This window comes from Schistocerca serialis, chromosome 2 (assembly GCF_023864345.2).
Source record: "Schistocerca serialis cubense isolate TAMUIC-IGC-003099 chromosome 2, iqSchSeri2.2, whole genome shotgun sequence".
NCBI classification, from domain to species: domain Eukaryota; kingdom Metazoa; phylum Arthropoda; class Insecta; order Orthoptera; family Acrididae; genus Schistocerca; species Schistocerca serialis.
Genome location: NC_064639.1, coordinates 583,201,018 through 583,214,642, shown reverse-complemented (window position 1 = coordinate 583,214,642; position 13,625 = coordinate 583,201,018). Strand labels below are relative to the sequence as shown.

Here is a 13,625-nt window from a genome sequence, read left to right as displayed (position 1 = left end):
TGTGTTCAGAATATATGCCTCCACATGATAACATGAAACTGATGTTACAAGTTGTTGTTTCTTTTGAGAGGTGAATATTTTTCCTATCATAAGACTCTTCCAAGATTAGTCCATATATACTTCACAGCACTTTATGGAGGTAAGTGGCACGGTGGTTAAGGCAAAGAAATTGCACTCAGCGGGAACTGCAGTCACACGAGGTCTGTTCAAAAAATTCCGAAACATTCGTAATTTTGTGGCAATTGTTTGTTGGGCCAAAATGCAATTGGCATCTCTGTGTATTCCTGTGTTTAATGTGTAACTGCTGGAAGTTCCGTTGTTGTATGTCTGTTATTGTTCACTGCTGTATTGATTAGAATGTTGTGTCACACAGTTTGCGAATTTCAAGATGGCGGGGTTAGAGGAGCAACACATCTGCATTAAATTTTGCATGAAACTCAAGAAGCCCTTGATAAAGACACCTCAAATGATGCAGGAGCCTATGGTGATGAGGGCTTCAGCCGTACTCAGTGTTGCGAATAGTTGACATGGTTTAAAAATGGCTGGCTGGAGGTTAAAGCTGACCATAGTTCGGTACTTCCTTCAGCGTCTACTGATAATGCTTGAGTCAGGAACATCAACAAAATTGTGCATGCCATTTAAAGACTGACTGTCCGATAGATTGCAGAAGAATGTAATATTTCACTTGGATCATGTAATTAAATCCTGACACAACATTTTGGAATGCATCGTGTTGCCACCAACTTTGCCCGAAGGCTCACGAGTCAAAATAAGTAAGACCTTCGCATTGCAGTCTGTGAAGAGATTTTGGATCATGCAGATGAGCATGAGATGTTGCTTAAGAGAATCAACTGATGATGAGATGTGGCTCTATGGTTATTATGTTGAGACCTAGGTTCTATCTTCTCAATGGGTCAGGAAATGTTCTCCAAGACCAAAAAAAGCTCGTCAGGTCAGGTCAAATGTCAAAGCCATACTGATAATTTTCTTTGCCTTTGACGCAATTTCATCATGAATTCATGCCATAGGTACAAACTGTTAATCAGTAGTATTATCGGGAGGGGCTGCGATGCCTGCGAGAAAATGTGAGAAGCAAACAGCCTGAGATGTGCCGAGATATGGCTCTTGCACCACTATAATGCACCCGCATGATCATCGTTGTTGGTGTGTGGCTGTTGCACAAAAAACGAAATCGCTGTGCTGCCTCATGCTCATTACTCTCCAGAACTGCCCCCTGCGAAGTGTTTTATTTCCAAAGTTGAAAACCCCATTGAAAAGACGAAGATGTGCAGTGGTAGATGAGACAAAAGAAAATTTGCAGATGACACTTTGCGTTATCCAGCAGGAGGCATACCAAGACTGCTTCAATGCTTGGAGATGCTGTTGGGAGCGGTTTATCAATTGTGGAGGAGAATATTTCGAAGGAGGCCATGCACAACAAGTAAAAGGCAAGTGTAGAAAAATTTTGTGGACAAAGTTACAGAATTTTTTTGACCAGACCACTTATTCCTATTGGCTCTTCTCGATTTAGTTTTTCTGTAGTTTCTCCAAATTATTTCAGGTGACCACAGGCATTTTTGCTTAAACGGGTTGTATTCTATAAGAATACAATAAATTTGGTGAGAGAGAAAGGTATGACGATAGTGTTATAATCAGCAGTGCCTGTCTAGTGGTAAAGTTTTTTCTTTTACACAAATGCCATGCATCACATGACAATAGGTACTGCTTTTAGTCTTCAGCAAGATGAACTAGAAGTAATTACTTTTGAAACATCTCTTGCTATTAATGATAATTACTTCTCCTCTCGTATTATGGCAATGCCGATGACGATGCTGCAGTTGTCTTATTGGAGGTTATTCCCATGCACTCAATGATTTGCTGCAATGATTCATGATGCTCGTAGAGGGAATAGGTGTACCTGAAGCTCATAGAAATAGAATACTTTTCTTCCACGAACTATCCATTTTTTATTTGTTTGGCGCATTTAGAACAAAATACATCCATACACCGCAGTGGATGAGAACAGAAGAGCTATGTTACAAGCATTAAAACAAGAAAGGTGTTTTTAAAAAAAATCTGAAGGTATCATTTTTAATTTTTCTGCCACCGCTTCAGACTGTATTAGTGCATTGTAATTTGAATTAAGATATCTTTGGTACATTCAACTGGTGCCTGTATGAAAATACATCTCGTTTGTTCATGCAGATAAACCTTGTAGGTACATACACACCCCGTGTTTCTTCAATTGCTCCACCTATAATGAGGAGTGATGTCAATAAGCCTAAAACCCTAACCTGGCTTTCTTCCTTCAACATTATTAATCATGTTCTTGTTAAGTGTTGCACGCAACTGGTCTATCAGTGACACTCCTGTAACTCTCTACCCTTCACCAAGATTTGCCACTTGCTGCATGTGTAACATTCATAAGCTATTCAGGCTGTCCAGGTTATGCTGGATGATAAACACCTTGGGGAAAAATGTAAGCCATGTTGCAGAGACGACCATGAAAAATGATGAAAAAGTATGTGTCTCAGAGTGTGTTGACATTTGTTTCAACCACCTTCATCACATTGCAGGAATCAATTCCTGACACTTTAAAATCTCCCACTTTCTTCCCCATTGTGTACCATCATTTGTGTTACCATTCATGTATTATTTAGTATGTGCCATAATTACCTGATTATAAGACGAAGTTCTTTCTCAGATTTGTCATTCGGGAAATATGGCGTTGTATTTTATTCACAGATTATGCAATTGCTGCTGCGGTCAATGTTTCTGCATTGTTTAATAGATTATCTTAGGGGTTGTCTTACATTTACAGATGAAGCTTTATTTTATTTTGAGCAATCCCAAAGGGTAGGGCTTAGCAAACAATGCTTGCATTCAGATAGGCTCGAGATTGCCATTGGGCAAAGTTGGTGGCAACACGATGCATTCCATAATGTTGTGTCAGGATTTAATTACATGATCCAGTATGGTATCGACCTTGCTCGACCAGTCACGTGGCATATGATCTGCAGTGGTAGCACAGGGGATACGCTAGAAACTATGTACTAGCAACTGCAGCAACCTAATGCTCTAAATTCTATCAGCTTACAAACTTTGTTGTATTTGAAGAGGTTTGTAATTAAAGTTATCACACATGTGGAGACTGTATACATACATTTACACTCCTTTGTAAGTAAAGGTAATGTTCAGAGGCAAAAATCTTCTCCTTCATAAACCATTACTAGACTCTGAAGCCAAGTGTATATTTTGTTTGTTTATGAGAGACTGTTATGACTTGTCAGGCGGGTTGCAAATGAGAAATTTGGTCGCTGCTCTCACTTATTAGAATATCCGGGGAAAAACTTTACCAGTTTTTAATCAAGTTTGGTACAAGCTGATGACATTTAGAAGAAACAAGAAAGAAAATTAATCAGAAATGAAATGACTGAAAAACAAAATAAATCATATTAAACTGGCTAAAATTATTATTGTAAGAATAAATTACAGTGGAAAGACCTGTTGTGGAGATAGTACCAACAGACATAACTACGTAGCGAGTTCGAAAACTGGACTGAATCATAATTGCTATCGTTTATTTATTTATTAGTTGCTACTGTTACATATAACCTGCACCCTGGAAGATATTGCCATCCACATTTCACTTTTGCTCAAGAACAGCACTATAGAACATTGAATGGGGCTCAGTGACACCAACTTGGCTGTGAACTAGGATGAGAGTGAGGAGGGAGTGGTGGGCACGCACAAATTATGTTGTGTTGCCAACCATGGAATGTATACTGCGTACTTTGGCTTTTTATGTACATCTACCATGTTTAAACTGCAGTTTGACTGAATCCATTTACACTCAGATTTGACTTGACTTCGAAATTGGACACATACTCAACAACAGCACACGTTTCTGCAGGAGATTCTAAAAGTCAAGATTGGGGCCAGCGGCATACTTATGTGTTTCATGCAACAACATTGTCAACACTCACCGTGAGATATGATGGGAACAACTTCGGGTGTGTCAACTGCTGGTCCTACACAGCCAGTGAGGAGGAGCAGGCAGGTGATATGGTTGGAAGCAAGAGGCATCATAACATTCTCATGTCAGTATAGAAGGAAAATTTGGTATGTCTACAGGAAAAAACAGCTGTGTTCTCAGGTCGCACCGGAATCACACCTCAGAAAATGCAACATATTCAGGAGCAACTACCAAATATTTTCCACACTGATGATCTAAGTTTCACATCCTGTTAGGATGATGATGATGATGATGATGATGATGATGATGACGACGACGACAATGATGAAAAATAGTGATACCACAGACAACAGTCAAAGTAAACAAAAAAAGGCAGTGAAGTTAAAAATTGATGTAAACAATTTCTTTTTTGTTTATTTTATTTCTCCTTGGTTCACCAAAACATAGACAATGAATAAATGGCATAAGTTTAGAAGAGATGTGTACGTTATTTCTTTAGGCAGAGAAAGTTTATGATTTTAATTAGTCAGAATATGTTAGAAAATAAATTTTTCTCAAGGAGCCCTGTAAAAAAATGGGGGTTGTCTTATATTCAGAGTCATCTTATAATCGGGTAAATATGGTATTACTCCCACTTTCCCAAACTCCCTTTTTCACTTATTCTGTTTCTGTCCGTGACCATCATATAATTTTCTAATTTATCTCTACTGCATTCTCTTCCCTCTCTTCACGAACCCCCTGTTCTATCTTCCCACTAGCACTGTTAAGCATTTCTCCCCTGTTGTGTATATAGTACTTTTTACCAAGGATCTGTGGACGTGGTGAATAGAAATCCATTGCTTTAGTGATTACCCTGACCTATGGTGATCTATTATAATGAGTTATTTGGAATTAATGAATTTTGAAATAGCACTCAATCTCAAGTCAGTGTAACTTACAGACAGAACAATTTAGTAGCCTGCCACCAATAATTATGTTGTAGTGTAATTGTAGTAGCTGGACCTTCTGCTACATTATAAGCATAATCCCGTATGACGAATCAAATTATTAATCAGATTGTTGATCCTATCAGCTGTTTGTATAAATTTACACCCCTAAGGAAATTTGGCTCATGTGCCCAATTTCATCAGCTGTAGGAATAGTGCTCATTCTTTCCTGTCGTGTTTTTATCTTAGTCTCAGTATCTTTAAAAATTTTTATTGATTTCATATTTGCCATTGCTATAATTTCTTAAGTGACTTGAGTCTAAATGTTGATAATATCTAGTGAAAAGTAATTTTTTTCTTTTTTCTCTCAGGAGTTTCCGTGGCTGTTACTGGAATGTTCTTCAGAGGCTGACTTTTATACAACACATCTTAAAACTATTGTACCTATACTATTTTTCAATCGAGATCTAGATATCATTGAAGAACTTTGTTTAAAAGTGGGTAAAGATCTGAAATTGGTTACTGAGGTTAGTAATTTTATGCATATTATTGAGTTACACAGAAAATCTCTGACAAGCTGTTACGATAGGATGATTTGTGAATCCATACATTGATGATCATTATATTTTAGTTTTGCTTTATTTTTCATAAAAAAGATGTGCTAGTATTTGACTTTATGATCATAATGGTATGTATCTCTTAATGATAAAATATTCTCTGGTTTCGAGCCACATCAAGTGGTTATCTGCCATGAGCTTTTGGCTGAAATCTCCTCTGCCATTGTCAAGTGGTTGGCCGTCATCAGAATGCCTGTGCCATGCTTATATAGCCATACCACCATCAGTGACGTCACTGGTGCCTAGTCCCCAACCATATAGGGCAATGTTTTCGTTGTGCGACTGTCGCGCCCACTTCAACTCCCCGATCACAGGATCACAGTCCATACTCAGCTGAAATCCAACATCTTTAGTGAGCCAATATTTAGATCTCTATTGTTTCGTATATTATGCTGTCCCATAAGCTGTTGGTCTGTTTAGTAATAGAAGTAACGTCGAATGCAATTTGGTGTCCACTTTCCACTGCGTGCTCCGCTACAGCTGATTTTGTTGGGATAGTGTTGGCGGAAACACCTTTCATGTTCTATGCGACACTGTTCAATAGTACGGACAGTCTGACCCACATAAAGTTGCCTAACACAACCACCCCCCGCCTCACACACACACACACACACACACACACACACACACACACACACACACACACACACACACACATATGGTATTTTGTGCATTCCCGGTGGTCTGAGGCCTACAATGTCTTTAAGAGGCTTCATTAGCTGCCACTTTTAAGTAAATGTAACATTCCAAAATGGCTGTGTTCTCCTACAGAAAACGGTTGATTCGGAGCCCAGACCAGTTTTTTTTTTAAATATATATGAGAGACTGTAATAATTTACTAAGTGAATTGAAAATGAGAAATTTGGTCACTGTTCATGTATTAGAATACTGGGTAAGAATGTTACTAGCTTTTAGTTAGCTTTGGAACATGATAGTGACATTCTGTTGAAACAAGAAGGAAGATTAATCCAGAATGGAATATCTAGCAAAGGAAATAAATCATATTAAACTGACTGTAATTGTTGTTGTGAGAATAAATTACACCGGGAAGACCCGTTGCAGAGGTAGTTCTGACAGGTATCAATAGATTGCCGGACGAATGAGAGTTCAAGAATGGGACTGAATCGTAATTGTGATCTTTTGTTTATGTATTAGTTGGTATTGTTACATATGAACTGCACACAAGAAGATATTGCAATCTGTTTCCCACAGATGCTTTAGTTTAGCACTATGAAAGGGTTGGAAGGGGAATAGAGACACCAGCTTGGCTGAGAGCTATGAAAATGATTGCTGAGAAGGGAGCAGTGAGCGATCATACTTTGGCTTTTTCTGAACATATAACACACTTAAACTGCCGTCTGTGTGAGTCCAGTTCAGTTGAACTAGTTTAAATATTGGACAAATACTCAGCAGTAGTATTCTTTTCTGCAAGATACAGTAAAAGTCTGAATGGGGGCCAGTGGCGTACTTACATGTTTCTTGCTGCAATATTGTTGACACTCGCTGTGACGTCTGACAGGAATGAAAGAGGGTTGTGTCGGCTGGCTCTACACGGGCAATGAGATGAGAGAGTGCCAGGTGGACAATATGTTTGGAAGCAAGAGACTTTGTAACATTCTCACATCAGAATAGAAGCAAAACTGGATATGCATTCGGGGGCTGCGAAAGCTGTATCCTCAGGTCCCACCGTAATGAAAAGGATAGTTGCTACTCACCTTATAGGGTAGATGTTGAGTCGCAGAAAGGCACAACAAAAGACTGTCGGAAAGTTAGCTTTCAGCCAACAAGGCATTTGTCAAAGGAAGGCCAGGAGGTTTAAGGGAATGTAGGATATACTGCAGGGAGAGTTCCTACCTGCACAATCCAGAAAAGCTGGTGTTGGTGGGAAGGGTCCATATGGCACACACTGTGAAGCAGTCATTGAAATCATGGGTGTCGTTTCGGGTGGCATGCTCAGCAAGAGAATGGTCCAGTTGTTTCTTGGCCACAGTTTGTCGGTGGCCATTCTTGCAGACAGACAGCTTGTTGGGTGTGGTGCCCACATAGAATGCAGCACGGTGGTTGCAGGTTAGCTTGTGAAACACGACTGGTTTCACAAGTAGCCTTGCCTTTGATGGGGTAGGTTATGATAGTGACAGGATGGTGGGAAGATGTATGGGACAGTTCTTGCATCTAGGTGTCTTACAGGGATATAAGCTGTGAGGGGAGAGTTTGGGAGCAGGAGATGTGTAGGGATGGACGAATATATTGTTTAGGATCGATGAGTGGCAGAATACCACTATGGAAGGGTCGGAAACAATAGTGGTAGAGCATTTCTCAGTGTAGGGCACAACTAGAGTTAGTTGAAACATGGGTGGAGGATGTAATTCCGTTGCTCCAGTCCTGGGGGAGGGTACTGAATCTTGAGGGGAGTGTCCCTATGTGGCCGGACGTGGTAGTTTGGTAGGTAGTGGGTGACCGGAGAGATAAGGCACGGAGATCTGTTCTTGTACAAGGTTGGGAGGGTAATAATGAACTGCGATAGCCTCAGTGAGACCCTTGGCGTATTTCAAGATGGTCCACTTATTTCTACAGTTGCGATAGCCACGAGTGGTTAGGCTGAATGGAAAGGACTTCCTGTTATGGAATGGGTAACGGCTGTCGAAGTGGCGGTATTGCTTGTGGTTTGATACATACAGTGGTGCTGATGTAGCTGTCTTTGAGGTGGAGGTCAACATCAAGGAATGTGGCTGCTTGGTTTGTTAGGACCTGGTGAAATGAATGGGTGAGAAGGTGTTGAGATTCTGGACGGATGTGAATAGGGTGTCCTCACTTTTGTTCCAGATCATGAAGATGACATCAGTGAATCTGAACCACGTGAGGGGTTTGGGCCATGAATAGGTTGGCATAGAATGGTGACATGCGAGTGCCCATAGCTGTGCTCCAGATTAGTTTGTAGGTAATGCCTTCAAAAGAGATGTCATTGTGGCGAGGATATAGTTTGTCATGGTGATTAAGATGGAGGTTGTAGGTTTGAAATATGTTGGGCATTGGGAAAATTAGTGTTCAATAATGATGAGCAGGGCACCATGTGGTAAAGAGACAGGACTGTGGAGAATCAATGGAGGAAATGATTGGTATCTTTTATGTAGGACGGTAGGTTGCGGGTAATGGGCTGAAGGTGTTGTCTTCGAGAACAGAGATTCTCTCAGTGGGGGCTCAGTAACCGGCCACAATGGGGTGTCCTGGGTGATTGGGTTTATGGACTTTAGAAAACAATTAGAAGATAGGAGTGCGGAGAACAGTAGGTGTCAGGAGAGAGATGGATTCCAAGGAGAGGTTCTGGGATGGGCTTAAGGATTTGAGGATCCTGCTGAATTTCTGGAATGGAGTCATTGTGGCATGGTTTGTAGGTGGATGAATCTGACAGCTGGCAAAGTCCTTCTGCCAGGTGATCCTTGCGGTTCAAAACAACAGTGGTGGAGCCTTTGTCAGCAGGTGGGATTATAAGGTCGGGATCAGTTTTTAGGTGGCAGATTGCCAATCTTTCTGTGGATGTAAGGTTGATTTGCGTTTTGAAAGATTTTGGGACTGATGACAAGGCAAGGATCGAAGTTAAGAAATTCTAAGAAGTTAACAGGGGGTGATTTGGGGCCAGTGGAGGTGGATCACTGTTGGATGGAGGAGTGAATTTAGTCATGCAGGGTTCAACTTTGGTCTTTGGTTGACTCTGATTGGGTTGGTGGCGAAAAAGTGTTTCCACTGTAGGGACCAGGAGGAGAGAAAGTCTTTAATAAGTCCTGCATGACTGAATTTGCAGATGGGGCAAAAGGTGAGACTTTTGGAAAGAATTGATACTTCTGCGGGGCTAAGGCTTTTGGAGGAAAGGTTCATGACTGTGTATCGAGTTCTGTGGGGTAAATGTAGTAGGTCTGCGAGACACAGTTTGTCTGCTTTTTTTGGGGGGGGGGGGGGGGGGGGTTGCAGATTGTTGTGGAGGTGATAGACAGTGGTAGTCTAAGGGAGTAGAAAGTGAGTGGTTGGAGAGTATTTTGAGGTGGCGTTGTGCATGTTGTTCTAGTTCCTGTAGGACAAGAGTTTCGATGTGTGTTAGAGGATCCAGGAATTGGGGATTGCATAGCAGGAGAATTTTATGTATGGAGAGAAGATATTGCAATTAGGTTTGGTCCTGATCTATCTGGTTTTTCAGAACTTTGTTAGTGAGGGCTAAGGATTGGCAGAATCTGAACAGATGGAGGTCATTGTGGAAGGAAGGGTGGCAGCCGGAGATGGGTAATTTGGTGGTAATTCCATTTGCAGGGATTCCATGAGGTAATTAGATGGTAGGACCATTTGGTGGGATTTGATGAGCCAAGCAACAACACAGGAACAGTATGTGGGACTGGGTTCTGTATTGATGAAGATGGAAGGAGCAAGGATCCGTGGTGGTGGGAAAACCGTGTCATAATAAATAAATAACAAAGAATTACATTCAAAAAAATTTGCAAAAATATAAACATGTGGGGGAAAATTACAAAAAGGAAGAATGAGATGAAACAATGCGAAACAAGATGAATATGAAGAAGTAGTCCAATAATGAAGGGTGAAAACCAACTGAAGTTGGTGTGAAGTCATAATGAGATCAAGTGAAAATAAAAATAAAACTTTACAGTGGGTTACCAATCTGTGGTTGGATAAGTGTCAGAAGGGGGACGGCAGAAGGGACTAGATTAGGAGAGATAAATAGGTGTGAACTGGTATAGAGAGGGTATGGAATGGCAGGTTGGGCAGGATTGGTAGGATGAGATACAAGTTCATGTGGCACTGAAAGCTGCGGGAAATAACACGTGAAAATAAGCAAAGATGACGCAGGGAGAATGATCAATAGGAAAGCATGGATTAATTATGTCGGCGGGTGTAAAGTGGGACATAAGATGTTGCACTGACAACCAGTATGGTCTTGTAGATGCCTGTTGTGCATGGCCAGGACAGTTGATACAGTGGCTCATAAGAAGGGCATGTCGTACAGTTTGTATGGCGATAGGAGAAACACAGGAAAGAAGAGAAAGTAGGACGGACACTGAGTGTAGTAATGCATTAGAAAATAGTAACAAAAGGAAAACGACACTGGATTAGGATGGAAGAAAAGCTGTCAGACAAAATCAAACAACGGAAAATCCAGGATGGGAATGTAACAATATGATGAAAGGGTTAGTTGCTACTCACCATATAGTGGAGATGTTGAGCTGTAGAAAGGCACAAGAAGAAGACTGTTGGAAAGTTAGCTTTAGATCAACAAGGCCTTTGTCAAAAGTAGACAATATACATACAGAAATACACTGCAAGCAGCAGGGCATTATGGGAGAGGCAACAGAGGGTGGTAGGGAAGAGGGAGGGTGGATGGACGGGAGGGTAGGGGTGGGGATGGTAAAGTGCTGTTGGGAGAGTGTAGGGACAAGGTGGAGAGGGGAGCAGGTAGGCGCAGTCGGGAGGTTAGACGCGGCACAGAGGAGAGGAGGAGGGGAGGGGTGGTTAGCAGAAAAGCAGAGAAGTAAAAAGATGGTGGATTGGTGGAATTGAGGACTGTGTAGTGCAGGAATTGGAACAGGGAAGTGCGGAAATGGGAACAGGGAAGGGGCTAACGAAGGTTGAGGCCAGGAGAGTTATGGGAATGTAGGATAGATTTCAGGGCAAATTCCCAACAGCACAATTCAGAAAAGCTGGTGTAGGAAGGAATGATCCAGATGGCGTAGGCTGTGAAGCAGTCGTTGAAATGAAGAATGTCGTGTTGGACTAGCATGCTCGGCAACAGGGTGGGCGAGTTGTTTCTTAGCCACAGTTTGTCAGAGGCCATTCATGCAGACAGACAGCTTGTTGGTTGTCATGCCAACATAGAATGCAGCACAGCGGTTGCAGCTTAGCTTGTAGATCAAGTGACTGGTTTCACAGGTAGCCCTGCCTTTGATGGGATAGGTGCTGTTTGTAACCGGGCAGAAGTAGGTGATGGTGGGAGGATGTCATGCAACTAGGTTTATTACATGGATATGAGCCATGAGACAAGGGGGCTGGGAGCAGGAGTTGTGTAGGGGTGGACTAGGAAATTGTGTATGTTCGGTGGGCGGCGGAATACCACTGTGGGAGGAGTGGGGTGGTTAGTGGGTATGACATTTCTAATTTCAGGGCACACTGAGAGGTAGTCAAAACCTTACGCTGAATGTACTTCATTCGCTTGAGTCGTGGGTGATACTCAGTCATGAGGGCAATGCTGCTTTGTGGCCAGACGCTGGGGCTTTGGGAGGTGTTGGGTGACTGAAAAAATAAGGCATGGGAGATCTGTTTTTGTGCAAGGTGAGGAGGGTAATTACAATCTATAAAGGCCTCAGTGAAACCCTTGGTATATTTCGAGAGGGACTGCTCATCATCAAAGATGTGGTTCAACATTGAGGAAGGTGGCTTGATGGGTTGGGTAGGAAGAGGTGAAGCAAATGGGGGAGAAGGTGCTGATGTTCTGGAGGAATGTGGGTAGTGTGTCCTCACGCTCAACTAAGTTCACAAAGATGTCGTCAATGAATCTGAACAAGGTGAGGGGTTTGGGATTGTGTGTGGTTAGGAAGGATTGCTCTAGATGGCCCATGAACAAGTTGGCATAGGATGGTGCTACGCAGTCCCAAATTCCTGGATCCCATAACACACATTGAAACTCTTGTACTACAGCAACATGCACAACACCACCTCAAAATACTCTCCAACCTGCTCACTTCCTACTCGCGCCTTAGACTACCACTGTCCACCACCTCTACAACAACCTCCAAACCTGCCTCCCCCCAGTCCCCTCATAGCTGACAAACCCTGTCTCCCATATTTATTGCACTTACCACACCCTCCAAAACTCTGTCCCACCACCACACAGAATCCAGAATTTAAGTACACCTGAAATAAAGTCATGAACATGGCCTTACCGCAGTTGAACGCTACCTTTCCCAATGCTCAACAGATTCCAAGCCCGCTAGCTCCTTCCTAGTCACCATGGCCAGCTGTATCCTCACCTAAAGTTACTTCTGTGAAGGCATTACCTACAAACAAATCCGGGTCACAGCTATGAGCACCCACATGGCACCATCCTATGTCAACCTGTCATGGGCCATCCAGAAGAAGCCTTCCTAAACACCAACAATCCCAAACCCCTCACCTGGCTCAGATTCATTGATAACATCTTTGTGATCTGGGTTGAGGGTGAGTAAATGCTATTCACATTCCTCCAGAACCTCAACACCTTCTCCCCCCATTCCCTTCACCAGTTCCCACTCAACCCATCAAACAGCTTCCATGATGTTGACCTCCACCTCAAAGATGGCTATATCAGTACCAACCACTAGCAATACCTCCACTTTGCCAGCTGTTACCCATTCCATACTAAGAAATCCCTTCCATACAGCCTAGCCATTCTCCACCTTGAACAGAAACAGATCCCCCCAGTCACCCAACACCTCCCAAAGCCCCATCGTCTGGCCCCAGAGGAGCGTTCTCCTCATGACTCAGAGCCACCCAGGACTGGAGCAACTGCACTACATTCTCCGCCAGGGTTTCGACTTCCTCTCGTGCCCTGAAATGTGAAATGTAGTACCCACTACCCTTCTCACTCCTCCAATAGTGGTATTCCGCCACCCACCAAACCTATTCAACCCCTGCACCCAGCTTCTTGCCTCATGGCTCATATCCCCATAATAAACCTAGAGGCACGACCTGTCCCATACATCCTCCCACCATCACCTATTCCAGTCCTGTCACAAACATCACCTATCCTATCAAAGGCAGGGCTACCTGTGAAACAAATCATGTGATCTACAAGCTAAGCCCCAATCACTGTGCTGCCACATATGTAGGCATGGCAACCAACAAGCTGTCTGTCTGCATGAATAGTTGTTGACAAACTGTGACCAAGAAACAACTGAACCTCCCCTGCACGCTGCCCAACTCAACATTTTTCATTTAAATGACTGCTTCACAACCTGTGCCATTTGGATCCTCTGGATCCTTCCCACCAACACCAGCTTTTCTGAATTTCGCATGTGGGAACACACTCCCTATATATATCCTACGTTCCCGTAACCTTCCTATCCTCAGCTT

General features: G+C 42.6%; 1 protein-coding gene across 1 annotated transcript in view; it reads left to right on the top strand.

Moving 5' to 3' along the window:
* Nucleotides 1–13,625, top strand: part of LOC126456248 (serine-protein kinase ATM-like) — a 445,804-nt gene that overhangs the window by 203,864 nt on the left and 228,315 nt on the right. The window contains exon 25 of the mRNA XM_050091998.1: nucleotides 5,274–5,429. Within this exon, the coding sequence (XP_049947955.1) occupies nucleotides 5,274–5,429 (156 nt within the window). The remainder of the gene's footprint in view (nucleotides 1–5,273; nucleotides 5,430–13,625) is intronic.